The 13,453-nt window shown below is 54.9% G+C and overlaps 4 protein-coding genes across 4 annotated transcripts; 2 read left to right on the top strand and 2 right to left on the bottom strand.

Annotated features, from left to right (window-relative positions):
• Positions 1-276: 276 nt before the first annotated feature.
• Positions 277-1,956, bottom strand: PV07_04210 (uncharacterized protein). Its single transcript, XM_016390995.1, has 4 exons — positions 1,747-1,956; positions 1,285-1,644; positions 808-1,178; positions 277-752 (listed from the first exon to the last, which is right to left on the bottom strand). The coding sequence occupies exons 1-4, from the start codon at positions 1,933-1,935 to the stop codon at positions 713-715; spliced, it is 960 nt and encodes a 319-aa protein (XP_016252897.1). The 5' UTR covers positions 1,936-1,956; the 3' UTR covers positions 277-712.
• Positions 1,957-2,501: 545 nt separating this feature from the next.
• On the top strand, positions 2,502-3,664 carry PV07_04209 (uncharacterized protein; the record flags this gene model as incomplete). The annotated part of the gene is made up of 5 exons (XM_016390994.1): positions 2,502-2,681; positions 2,743-2,820; positions 2,870-2,912; positions 2,963-3,398; positions 3,452-3,664. The coding sequence occupies 5 exons, from the start codon at positions 2,502-2,504 to the stop codon at positions 3,561-3,563; spliced, it is 849 nt and encodes a 282-aa protein (XP_016252896.1). The 3' UTR covers positions 3,564-3,664.
• A 3,610-nt stretch (positions 3,665-7,274) lies between these two features.
• PV07_04208 (uncharacterized protein) lies at positions 7,275-9,090 on the top strand. Its single transcript, XM_016390993.1, has 2 exons — positions 7,275-8,312; positions 8,390-9,090. The coding sequence occupies exons 1-2, from the start codon at positions 7,405-7,407 to the stop codon at positions 8,811-8,813; spliced, it is 1,332 nt and encodes a 443-aa protein (XP_016252895.1). The 5' UTR covers positions 7,275-7,404; the 3' UTR covers positions 8,814-9,090.
• A 141-nt stretch (positions 9,091-9,231) lies between these two features.
• Positions 9,232-11,289, bottom strand: PV07_04207 (uncharacterized protein). Its single transcript, XM_016390992.1, has 2 exons — positions 11,206-11,289; positions 9,232-11,148 (listed from the first exon to the last, which is right to left on the bottom strand). The coding sequence occupies exon 2, from the start codon at positions 11,032-11,034 to the stop codon at positions 9,415-9,417; it is 1,620 nt and encodes a 539-aa protein (XP_016252894.1). The 5' UTR covers positions 11,035-11,148; positions 11,206-11,289; the 3' UTR covers positions 9,232-9,414.
• Positions 11,290-13,453: the final 2,164 nt, after the last annotated feature.

Here is a 13,453-nt window from a genome sequence, read left to right as displayed (position 1 = left end):
GGTGATCACCTGTCCAAACCAAACAGGACCTTCTGAACATCTCTCATCTCTCATACCTTTTGGCCACTGGATGGTGCACGCGGTCACTGACATGTTACAGATTAATGATATGCTCCGTTTAGCAACTTGAATGTCGTTGTGGTGTATGTCACCCTCCTCTTATCGGGCCCCGATCCGTTTCCAAATGATGATCAACACTATGTACTATCAAATTCGGAATTGCAATTGACGAATACACTGGTTCGATTACCTGAACGAGACTCGACAGCATAACATCATTTGATTCGCATTTTGTTCTGGGACATTGTCTAACTGTGGATCTAGAAGTTTAGAGAATTCATGGTAGCTATACCGTCTCGCAGCTTCGTGGTAGTAAGTCTGACTATTTCTGTTAATAAAACTCCTTCATGATGAACACACCACTCTTCCATGCTAAGTATGAAGGTCCGCTGGATTCTAATGCTTAAGCTTGTGTATTCATTTTTCATCTTTCGCCTGATCCCAAGTTTCTTTCCACAAGTTTGGTTGTTGCTCTCTTGCGCATGGCATGCTGATCGTGCGAGAACAGGTGCTTGCGAAACAAGTCCGCCCATCCTTGCGAATTTCCGTGGACCATGAGCCTTTGCAGGAGTCATGCACATTAGCTCAGCGCAGTAGATCGCGATCGACCGACGAAGCCAAACGCACTCATCAATCTTAGTCCCCTGGTGCCTTATTCAACCTGGTACTCGGCCAATTGGGGGTCGTCCCAACTTGAGGTGTGTCAACGAAGATTCTGTGTAAATGCTCCGACTCATGGGCTCTTACCTCAAAAACAACCCTGATAACTCCTTTTTGGCCTTCACGGCCAATTCTGCAATCACGTTTCCTGGCTTCTCCGGCGGCAAGAGTTTCCCGTCGCTTTTGGCGCTCAGGAATTTTTGTTGGTCCTTCTCGTCCATGTTGTGAAGGAACTTCTCCCTAATATCCATCTGCATGGCCGTGTCAACGACACCAGGGCGGATTGATACCGTGGTCACATCAGGCTCTTCATTCTTCAACGTCATGGCCAAGTGGTTGATGGCTGCTTTCGTCGCGCCGTAGACTCCCCATGAAGGATACGCGTTCGTAGCGGCACCCGAGGATGTGAAGATGATACGCCCCTTGGCGCTGCGGAGGAGCGGGAGTGTTTCTTTGATCTGATCGTTTTTGTAATCGAGAGTTAGATTGTACCGATAGCAGACCAATGGCGGGGTGTATGTAGGAGGCTGCTTCAAGGCAAATATCAAGAGAGATTGGGCTTACCAAGACAACACAACTTGTCACGTTGATCCTAAACGTCCGATCCCACTCATCGCCTTCCATCTGCCCTATCCTCAAGCACTTTCCCAAGGTGCCGTGGTTCAGTGCGAGAGCGTCGAGCCGTCCGTCACACTGCACGCCTCGCAACATGCTTTGTACAAATCCAAGGTCTGCCATGTCTCCAGCCCTCGTGATCACCCGGTCTGGGTTGGTAGATTGGAAGTCGTTGAGCACGTCAACCTTGCGACCCGCCAGGATGAGGAGATGCTGATCGCTTGATGATAGAAGGTGGTTGGCGATGGCGAGCCCGATCCCGGCCGTCGCCCCAGACACGACGATCGTGCGAGAAGAAGGGTACTGAGTCTGCAGGGTCGAGGATAGTTAGAAGAACAAGCGTCCCCCAAGAAACTGTATGTCATGTTCTCTTGCAGTATATGCTTTAGGAGGGATTGGTTGAGCACATACTCGGTGCTTCAAGATGTACTCTGGCGAACTTCCAAAATAATTCTTTTCGGTGGACATTTTGCAAGTCGATGTTGATCTGTGGACCTTCCTTTGGATTTTCCAGCCTCCGACACTGTGCTGGCAATACCAGAGGAACCGAGAAGAGCAAAGGTCGTAATTGATTAAACAGCTTCCTCGACTCAGCGGCATCAATTGAATTGTTTGGCAGAGATATGAAAGCACGCAAAACGCGACGATGCGGGCAGACTTGTGCCGGACATGTCCATGGCCCATCCACGTATGACGTCAATTTCCCTACGAGCTTCTCTGGCTGTATATAACCTATTCTTCTCCTTCATTCCTCCATTGTTTACAACTGGCAGCCAACGCAATGGGAAGAGACATGGATATCAGGCATCCAATCGTCGCCCGAAGACCTTCGGACTGGCCCCTTGCACCAGGTGAGTTCAACGTCCCACGATTTCGGCGAAGTGATCACTCCGAAGTCCGAGAAGCGGGGACGGGGTTTCTGGGGTACATTCAAGTCCCCGTGGTGGGAATGTCTGTGATTTCAAGCCTTACTACTTATACCAGGAGCTTTTCGGCCCGAGACGGTGTTTTTGTCAGCATTCGGCTCTCGTCCCTGCCCTCTATATAAACGTGGTAGGATACTCGTTCTTCGGCCAAAGGCGGTGAGGACTCATTCCTGTGAAACCGGGCTAGCCTCTTGAGCAACGAAAAACATCATCCCAAGTTCCAGGAAAGATCCGCTCACTATGACGACGAAATTCCAAAGGCTTGTGAGGTTTAGAGCCTCGGACGGTCAAATATACTATGGCGAAGCCGGTTCGGACTGGGAGTCTGACCTCAAGGGCAGAGAAGTCCAAATCTTTTCCGGCGCTGACCCGTTTGACAGTAGTTTTCGGTTGTCGGAGAAAAAGGCTGTCATTTCTGAGGTTCGAAGATGTCCCGGCAGAGGCGCCACACATTTCTCGATCGGGGGCTCACGTATTCCAGGTCTTATGCCCTCTTGACAAGGTGCCGATCGTTCTAGGTATTGGTTTGAATTACAGGAAGCATGCCGAGGAAGCAGGCGTAAGTGGGATAAAGCACTTCTGATGGCTATCCTGTCTCATGAACTCAGTTTCCTATCCCAACCTTCCCGGTTGTTTTCACCAAGTATCCAGGTAAGCACGTTTGCCCGCCGTACCACTGGTCCCCGCTAAATGGCCCGCAGATACCCTAGCGGGCCCATTCGAGGACATCCCTATCGACCCGGAAGCAAAAGAGCTGGACTACGAAGGCGAGCTCTCAGTTGTCATTGGCAAGGATGCCAAGAACATCTCCGAGGGAGAAGATCCCATGAATTATGTCCTAGGCTTTACTGTTGGCAATGATGTTTCGTCCCGTTATTGGCAGGTCGCACCAAGGTCAGGAGGTCAGCACGGCCCGGCCAAATCCTTCGACAAGTTTGCCCCAATCGGCCCCGTCATCGCCTCACCTGAGGCCGTTGTCAATCCCGAGGGCCTCAAACTACGCACCTGGGTCAATGGCGAATTGAGACAGGATGGGAAGACAGATGATTTGATTTTCGGCATAAGTGCTATCATTCGACATCTGGCCAGAGGCACCACGATCAGAAAAGGGACGGTTATCATGACAGGCACCCCTAGGTAAGTGCTTGAAACAGGGACGCTTAGTGTATCGCCCGACTAACAATTGTAAGTGGTGTGGCCGCTTTCATGAAGCCGGCAGCCTGGCTGGGTAATGGCGATACCGTAGCGATAGAGATTGAGCGCATCGGCAAAATATCGAACAAGATGGTCTTCGGAAGCTGATCAATGAGACTCAGTTTGGGCGTGAAAGGCTCGAATAAAGCACACGAAGCCTCACGGGGGATCTCCCTCTTAACCTGATCATTGTTGGAAGTTAACCCTAGAGCTGACATATATTATATCGAAGCTTGTATCGCCATTTCCCTCAAAATGACCGAGACGGCTTTGGCAAGTTTTAATCACTAAACAGCTCAATTCGTGGATCTATCTATACGAAGTGAACTTATTGTTTTAATCCCTGACTAATAGGGAAGGTCTGTATTACTATTCGAGATGAACTCCCATCCCTTTTTCAGCTATGGATATCACGTCATCCAGCTTCTCCAGAATCCCCTGTGTCCACGAATACCATCCAACCCGGATTGACTCCTTTGAATCAGAAACCTTATGGAACCCAGATGTTCTTGTTCGCATGTCTCCGCTTACTGAATGGCAGCCTTACATCCCAGCGGGTGTTGCACTATTTCGGCAAAGGCAGCCTTGTCCGGATTGGATGTCTGTAAATACCAAAGGGCCTGAGTGGCAACGGCTTCATCAGGTTGACGTGGCTTATACGAATATGAGCTCGGCCAAGCGTACAAAAGCATTGCAACTGCGCAGTCATGGACTCGATACATCTCCTGTTCAACCGACACGTTGCCAATCATGTTTGCCTACGTTTGGAGGTTGGCGGTGGCAGTACTGTCTTGCACATTGGCATCATTCCTTGGGTACTATGTGCTCGCGAGCCGTCGTCCTCGAAATTTCCCTCCAGGCCCGCCTGGGCTGCCGGTATTTGGAAATCTCCATCAACTCCCTTTGAAGAAGCTATTCCTCCAGTAAGACATTCATAATCAGCCGGTCAAACAAATCACAGGAGCTGAATGAAGCAGATTTCACGACTGGCAAAAACAATACGGGCCAGTTATAGGGTTGAAATTGGGCCCTCTGAACGCTGTCGTTCTAAACAATTACAAGCCCGTCAGAGAGTGGGTTGTGGAGTAAAAGGCAAACATGGTCATTGTTGACGCTGGACAGGCTTTACGACAAGCGAGGCAATATCTACTCTAGCAGGCCTGACCACTATGTCGGCAACGAACTCATCTGCCCCAACGAGGTTCATATTCTCTTTCAGCCATACGGTCCGACATGGAGGGCGCTGCGAAAAGCCGTCGCAGGACTGTTGAATGCTTCCGGTGTCGAAGCTATCCTCCCACTTCAGCAAGCGGAATCTTCGCAAACGATGTACGAAATGATGCAGTCACCCGAGAAGTGGTTCAACCATCTTCGTCGCTACGCGGCCGCCGTGATCCTGGCATCCGTGTACGGTCAAAGAGGCGCTACCTACGACGACCCGAGAATTAGGGGATTCTACGAGATTGAAACGGCGTTCGCGGAAATCATGGCTGCTGGAGCAACTCCGCCCGTCGACGCTTTTCCTTTCCTCAAGTACATTCCGAACTTCCTTACGCCGTACAAGGCTCGAGCAGTGGCACTTGGCGAAAGGCAAAAAGCCTTCTACAATACGCTGCTTGAGAAAGCAAAGGCCAGGATGGACCAACAAGCTGCAGCTCCGTGTTTCATGCAAAAGCTCCTGCAAGGAAGCGACAAGAGCGGGTTGAGCTACGATCAGCTCGTCTACGTCGGTGGAATATTGGTGCGGCGTCCTCACTCGCAGTGGAATGAATCAAAAAGCGCTAACTATTATGTCTCAGCTAGAAGCCGGCTCTGAAACGTCGGCGTCGAACCTGCATCTCTTTGTTTTGGCCATGATATCCCACCCTGAAGTGTTGAAGAAGGCCCAGGCAGAGGTGGACAACGTCTGCGGCGTATCCACTTCACCTTCAGCAAAGCATATCGAAGATCTTCCTTATATGCGAGCTATAATGACTGAGGTGAGTAGTCGACGAATCTGACTTGGGAATTGGAGTTTGACCGGGTCCGGACAGATTTTCAGATGGAGACCACTCGCTCCAGAAGGGCAGCCTCACATGTTGACGCAGGATGACTGGTACGACAACTACTTCCTCCCCAAAGGCACCATAGTCTTCGCAAATACCTGGTCCATCCATCACGACGAAACCGAATACGAGAAGCCCGCGGAATTCATCCCCGAGAGATGGCTGAACAACAAATTTGGGACCAGGGCCAGTAATGACATCGTCGACGGTGATAACAGAAGGACCACCTATGCCTTTGGCGCGAGCAGAAGAGTCTGCCCAGGTCAAGACATGGGCGAGAACTCCCTGGTAAGTTCGTCGCGACCTCCCTGCTCACAGACGTTTGTGCGTGACGCCTCTCAAGATGGCGCTGACATGGCTGGCGCATATAAGATGATAAACATGGCCAAGATGGCGTGGGCTTTCGACATCAAGGCCGATCCTGCGTCGCCGCCGAACCTCGACGAACGCGAGACATACTCTGATACCTTTGTGGGAGGACCAAATCCGTTTCCCGCCCTCTTTACCGTCAGATCTCAGCGGCACCGGGAGGTTCTCGAAAGGGAGTACTGTGAAGGGCAGGAGTTCCTTCGTAGGTATCAAGACTAGCAAGAACGAAATATGATTTGAGAGCTCAGCGAGAGTTCCTTGAGTAATTTTCGCGACTCAGTCCCCCGGCAATCTGCCCTTGTCAATGCCTGTGAAGATGTCGTGCGTTGTAAAAACCACATCTCGTCTCACGAGGGGGGTGCTTAGGGATCATCGCTTTATCGCTTAGCTTTGTGCAGATCTCATAAGGAGAAGAGAAATATACCCATAATACCCCTCGAACCCCACCCAGCCTTTTGGAGCTGTTAACACTGCTGACACCTCTCTCCTGGTTGCACGGGCGCAGAATGTTGCCTCGGAATCAAGTGCGGCCGCAAATGCGCGAATGGAGATAAGAGCAATGCCACAAAAAGGGCCACGCAACCCTCCAAGAAAACTTGAAAAACTTGCTCGGGTCTCTCATTGTCCAGCTTCTACCGAGATGTCAAATCAGGAAGCTCGGCGCCTTTGGAGGGGTATTCATGGCCTATTACCAATCATGCTCATCTTCTTCTGGAAAGGCCTATACTCATAGCTAGAAGAGGGGACCCTCGTTTCGGCTCTTGGATGACGATGCCTTTCTTGGGGGGTGGCACCACTTCTCGCAGGCTTCTTTCAGGATGTTCAGGCCAGCCACAGGCATGGCAGCATTCGAGATGGCCAGGGGATGATGCAGATGATCAGCTGTTTCAGCCTTGGGGCGGCAGCCCGAATCTCTCAACCAGGAACCCCGCAGACGAAAACTGTGCCGCGGGATTGGAGGCAAGTTGCCGACTGCCAGGATGTCTGCATTGCGAGCGATCCTGTCACAGTTGCATGAGCCCAAGAGATTTCTCGAGAAACGATTCGCTAATGCCCAGGATCGGTGGGAGCTTGTCACTGCTCGAGCAGCTGCATTGGGGATGGAGGGCATGGAGGGGTTGGGAGAGAACACGGCGCGCATGGGCATCCTATCTCATGCCGTCATGCTATCTGTCGCAGGCTTCGTCGACCTATCATGCTCCTGCTTTCAATTGCCTCTAATTGGGCAAGCAGTTTGGCACGCTGCGCCGTTTCCGGCCCGGCGAATGGGATCAGAGCTGCCATCTCAGAAGGATTTCCAGTAACTATTCGAACCCCTCGGCGCTAGGTTTGAAGGCGTGACCAGAACCTTTGGGACGGACATTCACGGCAAGACTCGAACTCGATCCCAGGTGTTCACGATAACCATGGTCCCAAGATGGGCACGCGGCCATGTTTCTTAATCCACTCCCTCGCTCTGCAACCTTGGTTTCCTACCTCCAGTTCCTAGGAATCCTGCCAACTTTGGATCTTGGTGGTATCCGATACATCCCACGATGCTCCGTCAATTGCTTCCAGCGGTTGTATGTCTTGGCCTCGCCACCGCGCAAGATGGAGGCATAATCGAGACGCTCAATGGCGTGGCGGAGCTTTCAGAGCTGGTGACTTACCTGGACGGCTTCCCCGATCTTACTGTGTGGCTTCAAGGACTCTCCGATGTCACGTTCCTGGCACCGAACAACGATGCATTTGCAGCCCTGGCCGACTCTTCGACCATCCCGAGTATCCCGCTCGATGCGACGGATGCAGAGGCTCTGATGAGCTACCATGTGCTAAACGGGACGTACTATGGCTTCGGCTCGGACGAATACAGCCTGGTCACGACGGCGTTGTCAGCGTCGCAGTACGCGAATGTCTCCGGAGGCCAGATAGTCGCCGCCAAGGGGTCGCCGTGGTCTGAAGCAATAACATTCACGTCTGGAAAACTCCAAACGTCCGAGACCGAGGGAGACGCACTGAACTTTACCGGCGGCGTCATCTACATCATCGACTCTTTCCTGACGCTTCCTCAGTCCTTCAAAGCGACCACCGAGGAAGAGGACATGCTTGGAGGACCAGCATTCGCCGAGGCCGTGGTCACGGTGCCCGCGACCGGACAAGAACTGACCATCGACCAACTGTCCGACGTCACGGTCTTTTTGCCCATGAACTACTCTCTCCAGGAAATCGGCAATGTGATTGAGAACATGACCTGGACCGAGCTGGAACGGCTGGTTTCCTACCACATTATCGACCAGGTCCTCGACATCAACCCCGACTCACCCCCCAGCGGCCAGTATTCGACGTACGAAGGCTCCGAGGTGACCATCTTTAGCCAAAACGGCTTCGTCTTCATCAACAACGCCAGGATCGTCGGGTCGGCGGACTGGCTTTTCAGCGGAGGCATGATTTACACGATTTACGGGTATGTAACATTAAAACCCCCATCCGCATCACCGTTTCTGCCGAGCCCTGCTGACCACGTTCATAATGCCATTCCAGAGTGCTCAACCCGGACAACACGACGGTTGATCCGAACATCAACGACGCCGAAATCGCGTTCGCAGACGCGTCCTTCACCCTCGACTTTGCCTTCCCCACGCCAGGCTCCCCGACGGCGCCGGCCAGTTCGACGGGGCCCGGTGCGGGCGGTCTGTCGCACGGGGCCAAGGCCGGCATCAGCGTCGCCGTCGTCGCCGCGGCCGTCATCCTCATCGCTGCGTTCTTCTGCACGCGCGAGAGACGCCGCACGGCGCGGGCGCTGGGGCCGTCGCGCAAGGGCGGCTTCCAGTACCCGCTGCAGTATCCGCTCAAGGATCTGGAGGCGTCGATCTCGCACAGCGAGCTGGTCGCCAATGCGGCGGCGCCCGCGAGGGGCCCGATCAAGGAGTTCACCCCCAACGTCAGCGTCTACTCGTTGCGCTAGTAGCCACTGGGGGCTGGGTGACGAGTCTCTCGCTCTGTGGTCAATTCGTTTGCCAGGCGTGAATGAATTTACGGTTGATTCCAAGCTAAGCAGGTGATGGATGTTAGAGGGGGTGTCAATTTCCCCGGATGAGCAACGTGTCACGACTGAATGAATGGATCTGGTAGCTAGATAGGGAGCTTCACGAGCTGCTGAATTGTAGGACATGCAATATACATATACGTTACTTATATCTATACATGTACATATTACATACACCCGAAACCGTCGCTCGGCCATTACCATTTGGTCATTACCACCGTCGGGGCAGCGCTGGCCCTATCATCAGCGCGCTGGTGGACATGGCCGAACGACTGACGCAGTCGACTGTCGCACTCGACCCGTCGATGTGCGAGAAATCTCGCGGAAGAGGGTTCTCCGACAAGCGTGAGTTGTCGCCGAAGGAGCTTTCACGAACGAGGCGAGGTCTTCTCCTTGGACTGGCCAAGAGAAACACTTACTTCTAGACCCAAGCCTTCTTGGACCTGGGCTGATTTTGATCTGGTCCGGCCCTCGCCTCCTTTTTCTTCTCTGGCAGCCCGGCCTTTCCAAGCTCCTGCGGTCACGGACTCAGTGCGTGGGGAGGTTCTGACGCGGAATCGTAGCCCGCGGAAAGCTTCTGCAAATTCTCCCTCGCCGATTGGACGGCCTTTGAATTTTGCGGGAGCTGGCACAGGGCGTCGCGCAAGGTCGCGGCCAGGTGGCAGTATGCCTCGTGCGTGATGGAACCCTGCGAGTACTGCCGCAGGAAGGCCTTGCCCATCAGCATGACCGCCGCGACCACGTGTTGCGGATAAGGGTCGATTGCGACGAACGACACCCGCAGCGACGACTGTGCAGGGAGTTCCGTTTCAGTCGCGCTGTCTGAGGAGGGCTGCTGCTGTTGTCGTTGATGTGGGCGGCTCGCCGTGAGGGTGTACGTGCTCTCGAGGCCGAATTTCAGCACGTTGAAGCATTCGTGTTCGGCCGCGAGACTCAGGGCCTCCAGCTGCCGCAGCAGGTCCGAGCGGTGGGCGGCCTCGAGGGCGTCGGCGAGGATCAGGATGCCCAGGTGGTACAGCAGCACGATCTCGTACCAGTGGAGCCGGTCGACCTGGCCCAGGAAGTGCAGCTGGCGCTCGCAGTTGCGCAGGATCGGGCGGACGGTGGTGGTGAAGACGTCGACGGCGTCGAGCAGGGCCGCCCACCCGACCTGGACGCCGGCCTCGTCGACGCCTTCCCTCAGCGCCTCCTTCAGGCTAGCGATCGTCCGCCACGTGTAGATGGTGCACACCGACGCCGCCGACGTGATCTGCGGCGCCACGTCCGACGACACGCGGAACCCCGGCCGGCGCCAGGCGTGCGTCCGGTCGTGGAACCACCCGACCAGGAACCCGCGGGCCAGTTGCCACACGGGCTCCGTGCACGCGCCCTTCAGGCCCGAGGACAGCGTCGATCGGAAATTGAGCGTCATCGAGTCCGACGTGTCCCAGGTGACGGTCGCCCAGTACGCCCGGCTTTCGAGGTTCAGGTACGCCTCCGTGAGATGGGTCGTCGGGCTGGCGGCCGCGGCGGCGGTTGGGTTCTTGTCGTGGGCGTCCGGCGACGCGTCCGACCAGGCCGAGAATCCCGAGCCGTTGAACTGGCAACACCGCTGCCGCTCGCGCAGTTGTTGGACGTGGAGCAGCGCGGTCTTGCTGCACACCACGCCGCTGATGCCGTCCAGTTCCTCCTCCGGCGAGATGCCCAGCGGCACGGGAGTCTGGCCGAACAGGTACAACGCCAGCACCGAGCGGTAGGAGGGCAGGTTGATGGCCTTGAGCATGTCCTTCCTCGCCGTGCGCCAGCATGACCGGCTGATTTCGTCCAACGGCGGCACCGAATGCCGGGCCCCGGATTCCGTGCGCAGGAAGAGCGGGAGCCACCGGGCGATATAGGCATGCAGTGCGCTCCGCAGACATCGGTCAATCTGCTGCTCGTCTCGCCCGAGGCTCTGAAACACGGTCGTGGGCAGGTGAGACGGGCTCTGGGCAACTTGCTCGTCCATGAAGGTGTCGAGATCCACAAAGAGCTTCAACGGAGACACACTTATATCGCTGGTCGGCTCGTCCCTTTGCCAGAAATAATCAGTCTCGGTAATCTTTTGGTCAGAGATGGATTCTCGGATACGCACACCAAGGGGCAGCCATCTCTGCCCACCCATCTCCCGAAAATGGCCCCGAAGCAGTTTAGGAAGACGACGTCGACACACCGTGCAAGTAATCTATCAACCATCTCGGCCTCAGCGTCAAAACGGGGTGCCTCAAACGGAGGGACGCTGCAATTTCTGTCAGTCTCAGCGCGGAAGACGGGGCGGAGCGATGCAAGCACTCGCCTGAGATCCGGAGAGTCGTAGATATCGCTGGGGTACTCTCCTCCCAAGGACGCTCCAGGTGGGACAGGACCACGTTGGTCTGGTAGATCCGGCCCTCTTCCCACGTCCACAGTACTTGACGCAGGTGCGGGTTGATAGCCTGAATGATGACGCTGCTTCCGTGGTGTTTTCCTTATCCACTAACGAGCAGAATGGTCAGTCAAATGTGACCCCGAGCAGTTTCTTGTCGTCTCGACCGGAGGAGAAGCGCTGGGCAAAGTGTATGCTATACCTCAAAGGTGCATCGTCGGGCCCTCATGGCACATCGCGAACATGAGCCGCCCCAGCCTGCTTCGCCTGGTTGGTAGCCGAATTTCGAGGCGTCGCACGCCACTCGAGACTGGCGGCACGCATCGCAGCTGGAGAACTGCGTCCTGCGAGCGACGTGATAGCCCGGTACCCAGATTCCCGTAGCCATGGGTTGGCACTCGCTGCCTCAAATTTCACAGGAGACGACTATGACGCGGCTGTCGAAGCAGATCTTGGTCGAGATTGTCGACGACGAAAGGGACTTTGTGTAGATTTAACGAGCGACTTCAACGTCTGCGGGTGCCAAGCATCCCCGCGACCTCCGCTTATCATGTTCGATTCTCTCCCCCGTGCACCGGGGTGATCCGGGCGCTACAAGTGAGCATTTGGGGCGAGGTTGGGCGTGCGACTTTCATTTCTGTGCTCTGGGCACTCGGACAAGCGGCGTTGGTTATCAACTACAAAGTACAGGCTCCCTGTGGATGGGCGGGTTTGGGTGTCTGCAGTATTCTTGCTCTCCGGAGTCTAGAATTTGGCTCGGAGCCTTGGTCAGGTCAGGGCCTACATATGGCTCTTCTATCCTCCATCAGTGTCAGAGGAGGCTTCTAACTACCGCCCTCACCCCAGCTTCATCGAGCGTCCTGAGACCCAAGAGCTCGTTGTCGAGGTGACTCGAAAAGTCCCCGCCATACTTGGGGTCAAACATTCCCACCACGCAGAAGCCGTCCATTGCCGCCTGATCATTGCCCTTGTGCAATTCCTCCAAACTCTCCTCCATGGTCTCCCGGGTATCTTTTGCCTGGAGACACCATTCTTTGTCGACGCGCTCTTTTGCAAAGCGGATCAATTCATTCTGTGTCGTGGCGGCGGAATGGACGTAGAGCAGGCGGTTGGCGGTTTCCTCGAGGTTCTGGGTAACGCCCAAGACGGCTTTGGCGACGTCGTCCAAGTTCGTGGCGCTGAAGGGGACGTCCCCGCCGTTGTACAGTGTCGCCGTGCGCCGGTGGAGGTCCACGATGAAGCCTTCTCTCAGCCCCCAGTCGAGGAATAGCCCGTTCGCGATGCCAGTCCAGGTGAATCCCGGGTTTTCGCGAGACTTGCGTGCGAGATAGGCCTGCGTCGCAGCCTTGGGCTCGCACACCGGAAGCTTGACGCACAGCGGGTTGAGCGAATCCATGCCGAACTCGGCGGGGATGAAACGCCTCACGCCGGCCGCGCAGGCCGCGTCGATGAGAGCGTTCTGAGACCCGATGGCCAAAGTCGCGACGCAAGAGACAACCACCGTGATGCCTTGGAGCGCGGGCCTTATCGAATCGGGGTTGGCATAGTCGACCTCCTTGATAGTCAGGTCTGCGTACCGTCGCAGTTTGGATGAGTTCCTCCCTCCGATGCGCGTGAGCACCGTCACCGATATCTTCGCGTTGAGAAGCGTCTCGAGGATCGGCACTCCGAGATTTCCAGTCGCTCCCGCCAGTGCTACTTTAGTAGGATCCATGGTTGTCAATCGACTGGAGAAAGTGAGAGAGTGGACAAAGCCCTCGTTTTAGGACATGAAGAGAGGATGTACGATCTTCTAGAGATGGCTGAGGCTTGCACAAAGCACTATATAGCACGCAGAGCCCCCAGAGTCTTATCAATCAAGATTACTGTACTGGAGCACAAGGAGAGCATCACCCACAATGAGCGGCCCCAAGTAGGACTTTTCTCGTGCAGATACCATGTATCAGGCTATGCTGTGCGTCATTGAATGCATAAAGCAATTTGTGTCTGCTGTGATTACGAACGGGAAGGCATTGACGGCAAATATTCTGGTGGGTTAGCAAACCGGAATGGCTATCGCTGAGGGGGAGGATCAGTGTTCTTGGAGGGGCGGTGGAGTTCAATAGTCCGGATCCGATCTCGAGCCTTGCAGTATCTGCTTTCAGATCTTTCCGTCTGGTGGTGCGACTTCCTGTTCCAG

The sequence above is a fragment of the Cladophialophora immunda genome (assembly GCF_000835495.1).
Source record: "Cladophialophora immunda strain CBS 83496 unplaced genomic scaffold supercont1.2, whole genome shotgun sequence".
NCBI classification, from domain to species: domain Eukaryota; kingdom Fungi; phylum Ascomycota; class Eurotiomycetes; order Chaetothyriales; family Herpotrichiellaceae; genus Cladophialophora; species Cladophialophora immunda.
The sequence above is the reverse complement of the archived record's forward strand: the minus strand, read 5'-3'. Positions and strand labels throughout refer to the sequence as shown.

What these genes read in the sequence shown, in the direction of transcription:
- PV07_04210 (XM_016390995.1), bottom strand. Translation starts at nt 1,935, where the DNA reads ATGCCGCTGAGTCGAGGAAGCTGTTTAATCAATTACGACCTTTGCTCT. An exon ending in AGTACATCTTGAAGCACCGA is followed by an intron (nt 1,645 to 1,746) that starts GTATGTGCTCAA and finishes TCGACCCTGCAG; the next exon opens with ACTCAGTACCCTTCTTCTCG. An exon ending in TTATCAGGGTTGTTTTTGAG is followed by an intron (nt 753 to 807) that starts GTAAGAGCCCAT and finishes ACACACCTCAAG; the next exon opens with TTGGGACGACCCCCAATTGG.
- PV07_04208 (XM_016390993.1), top strand. Translation starts at nt 7,405, where the DNA reads ATGCTCCGTCAATTGCTTCCAGCGGTTGTATGTCTTGGCCTCGCCACC. An exon ending in ATGATTTACACGATTTACGG is followed by an intron (nt 8,313 to 8,389) that starts GTATGTAACATT and finishes ATGCCATTCCAG; the next exon opens with AGTGCTCAACCCGGACAACA.
- PV07_04207 (XM_016390992.1), bottom strand. Translation starts at nt 11,034, where the DNA reads ATGGGTGGGCAGAGATGGCTGCCCCTTGGTGTGCGTATCCGAGAATCC.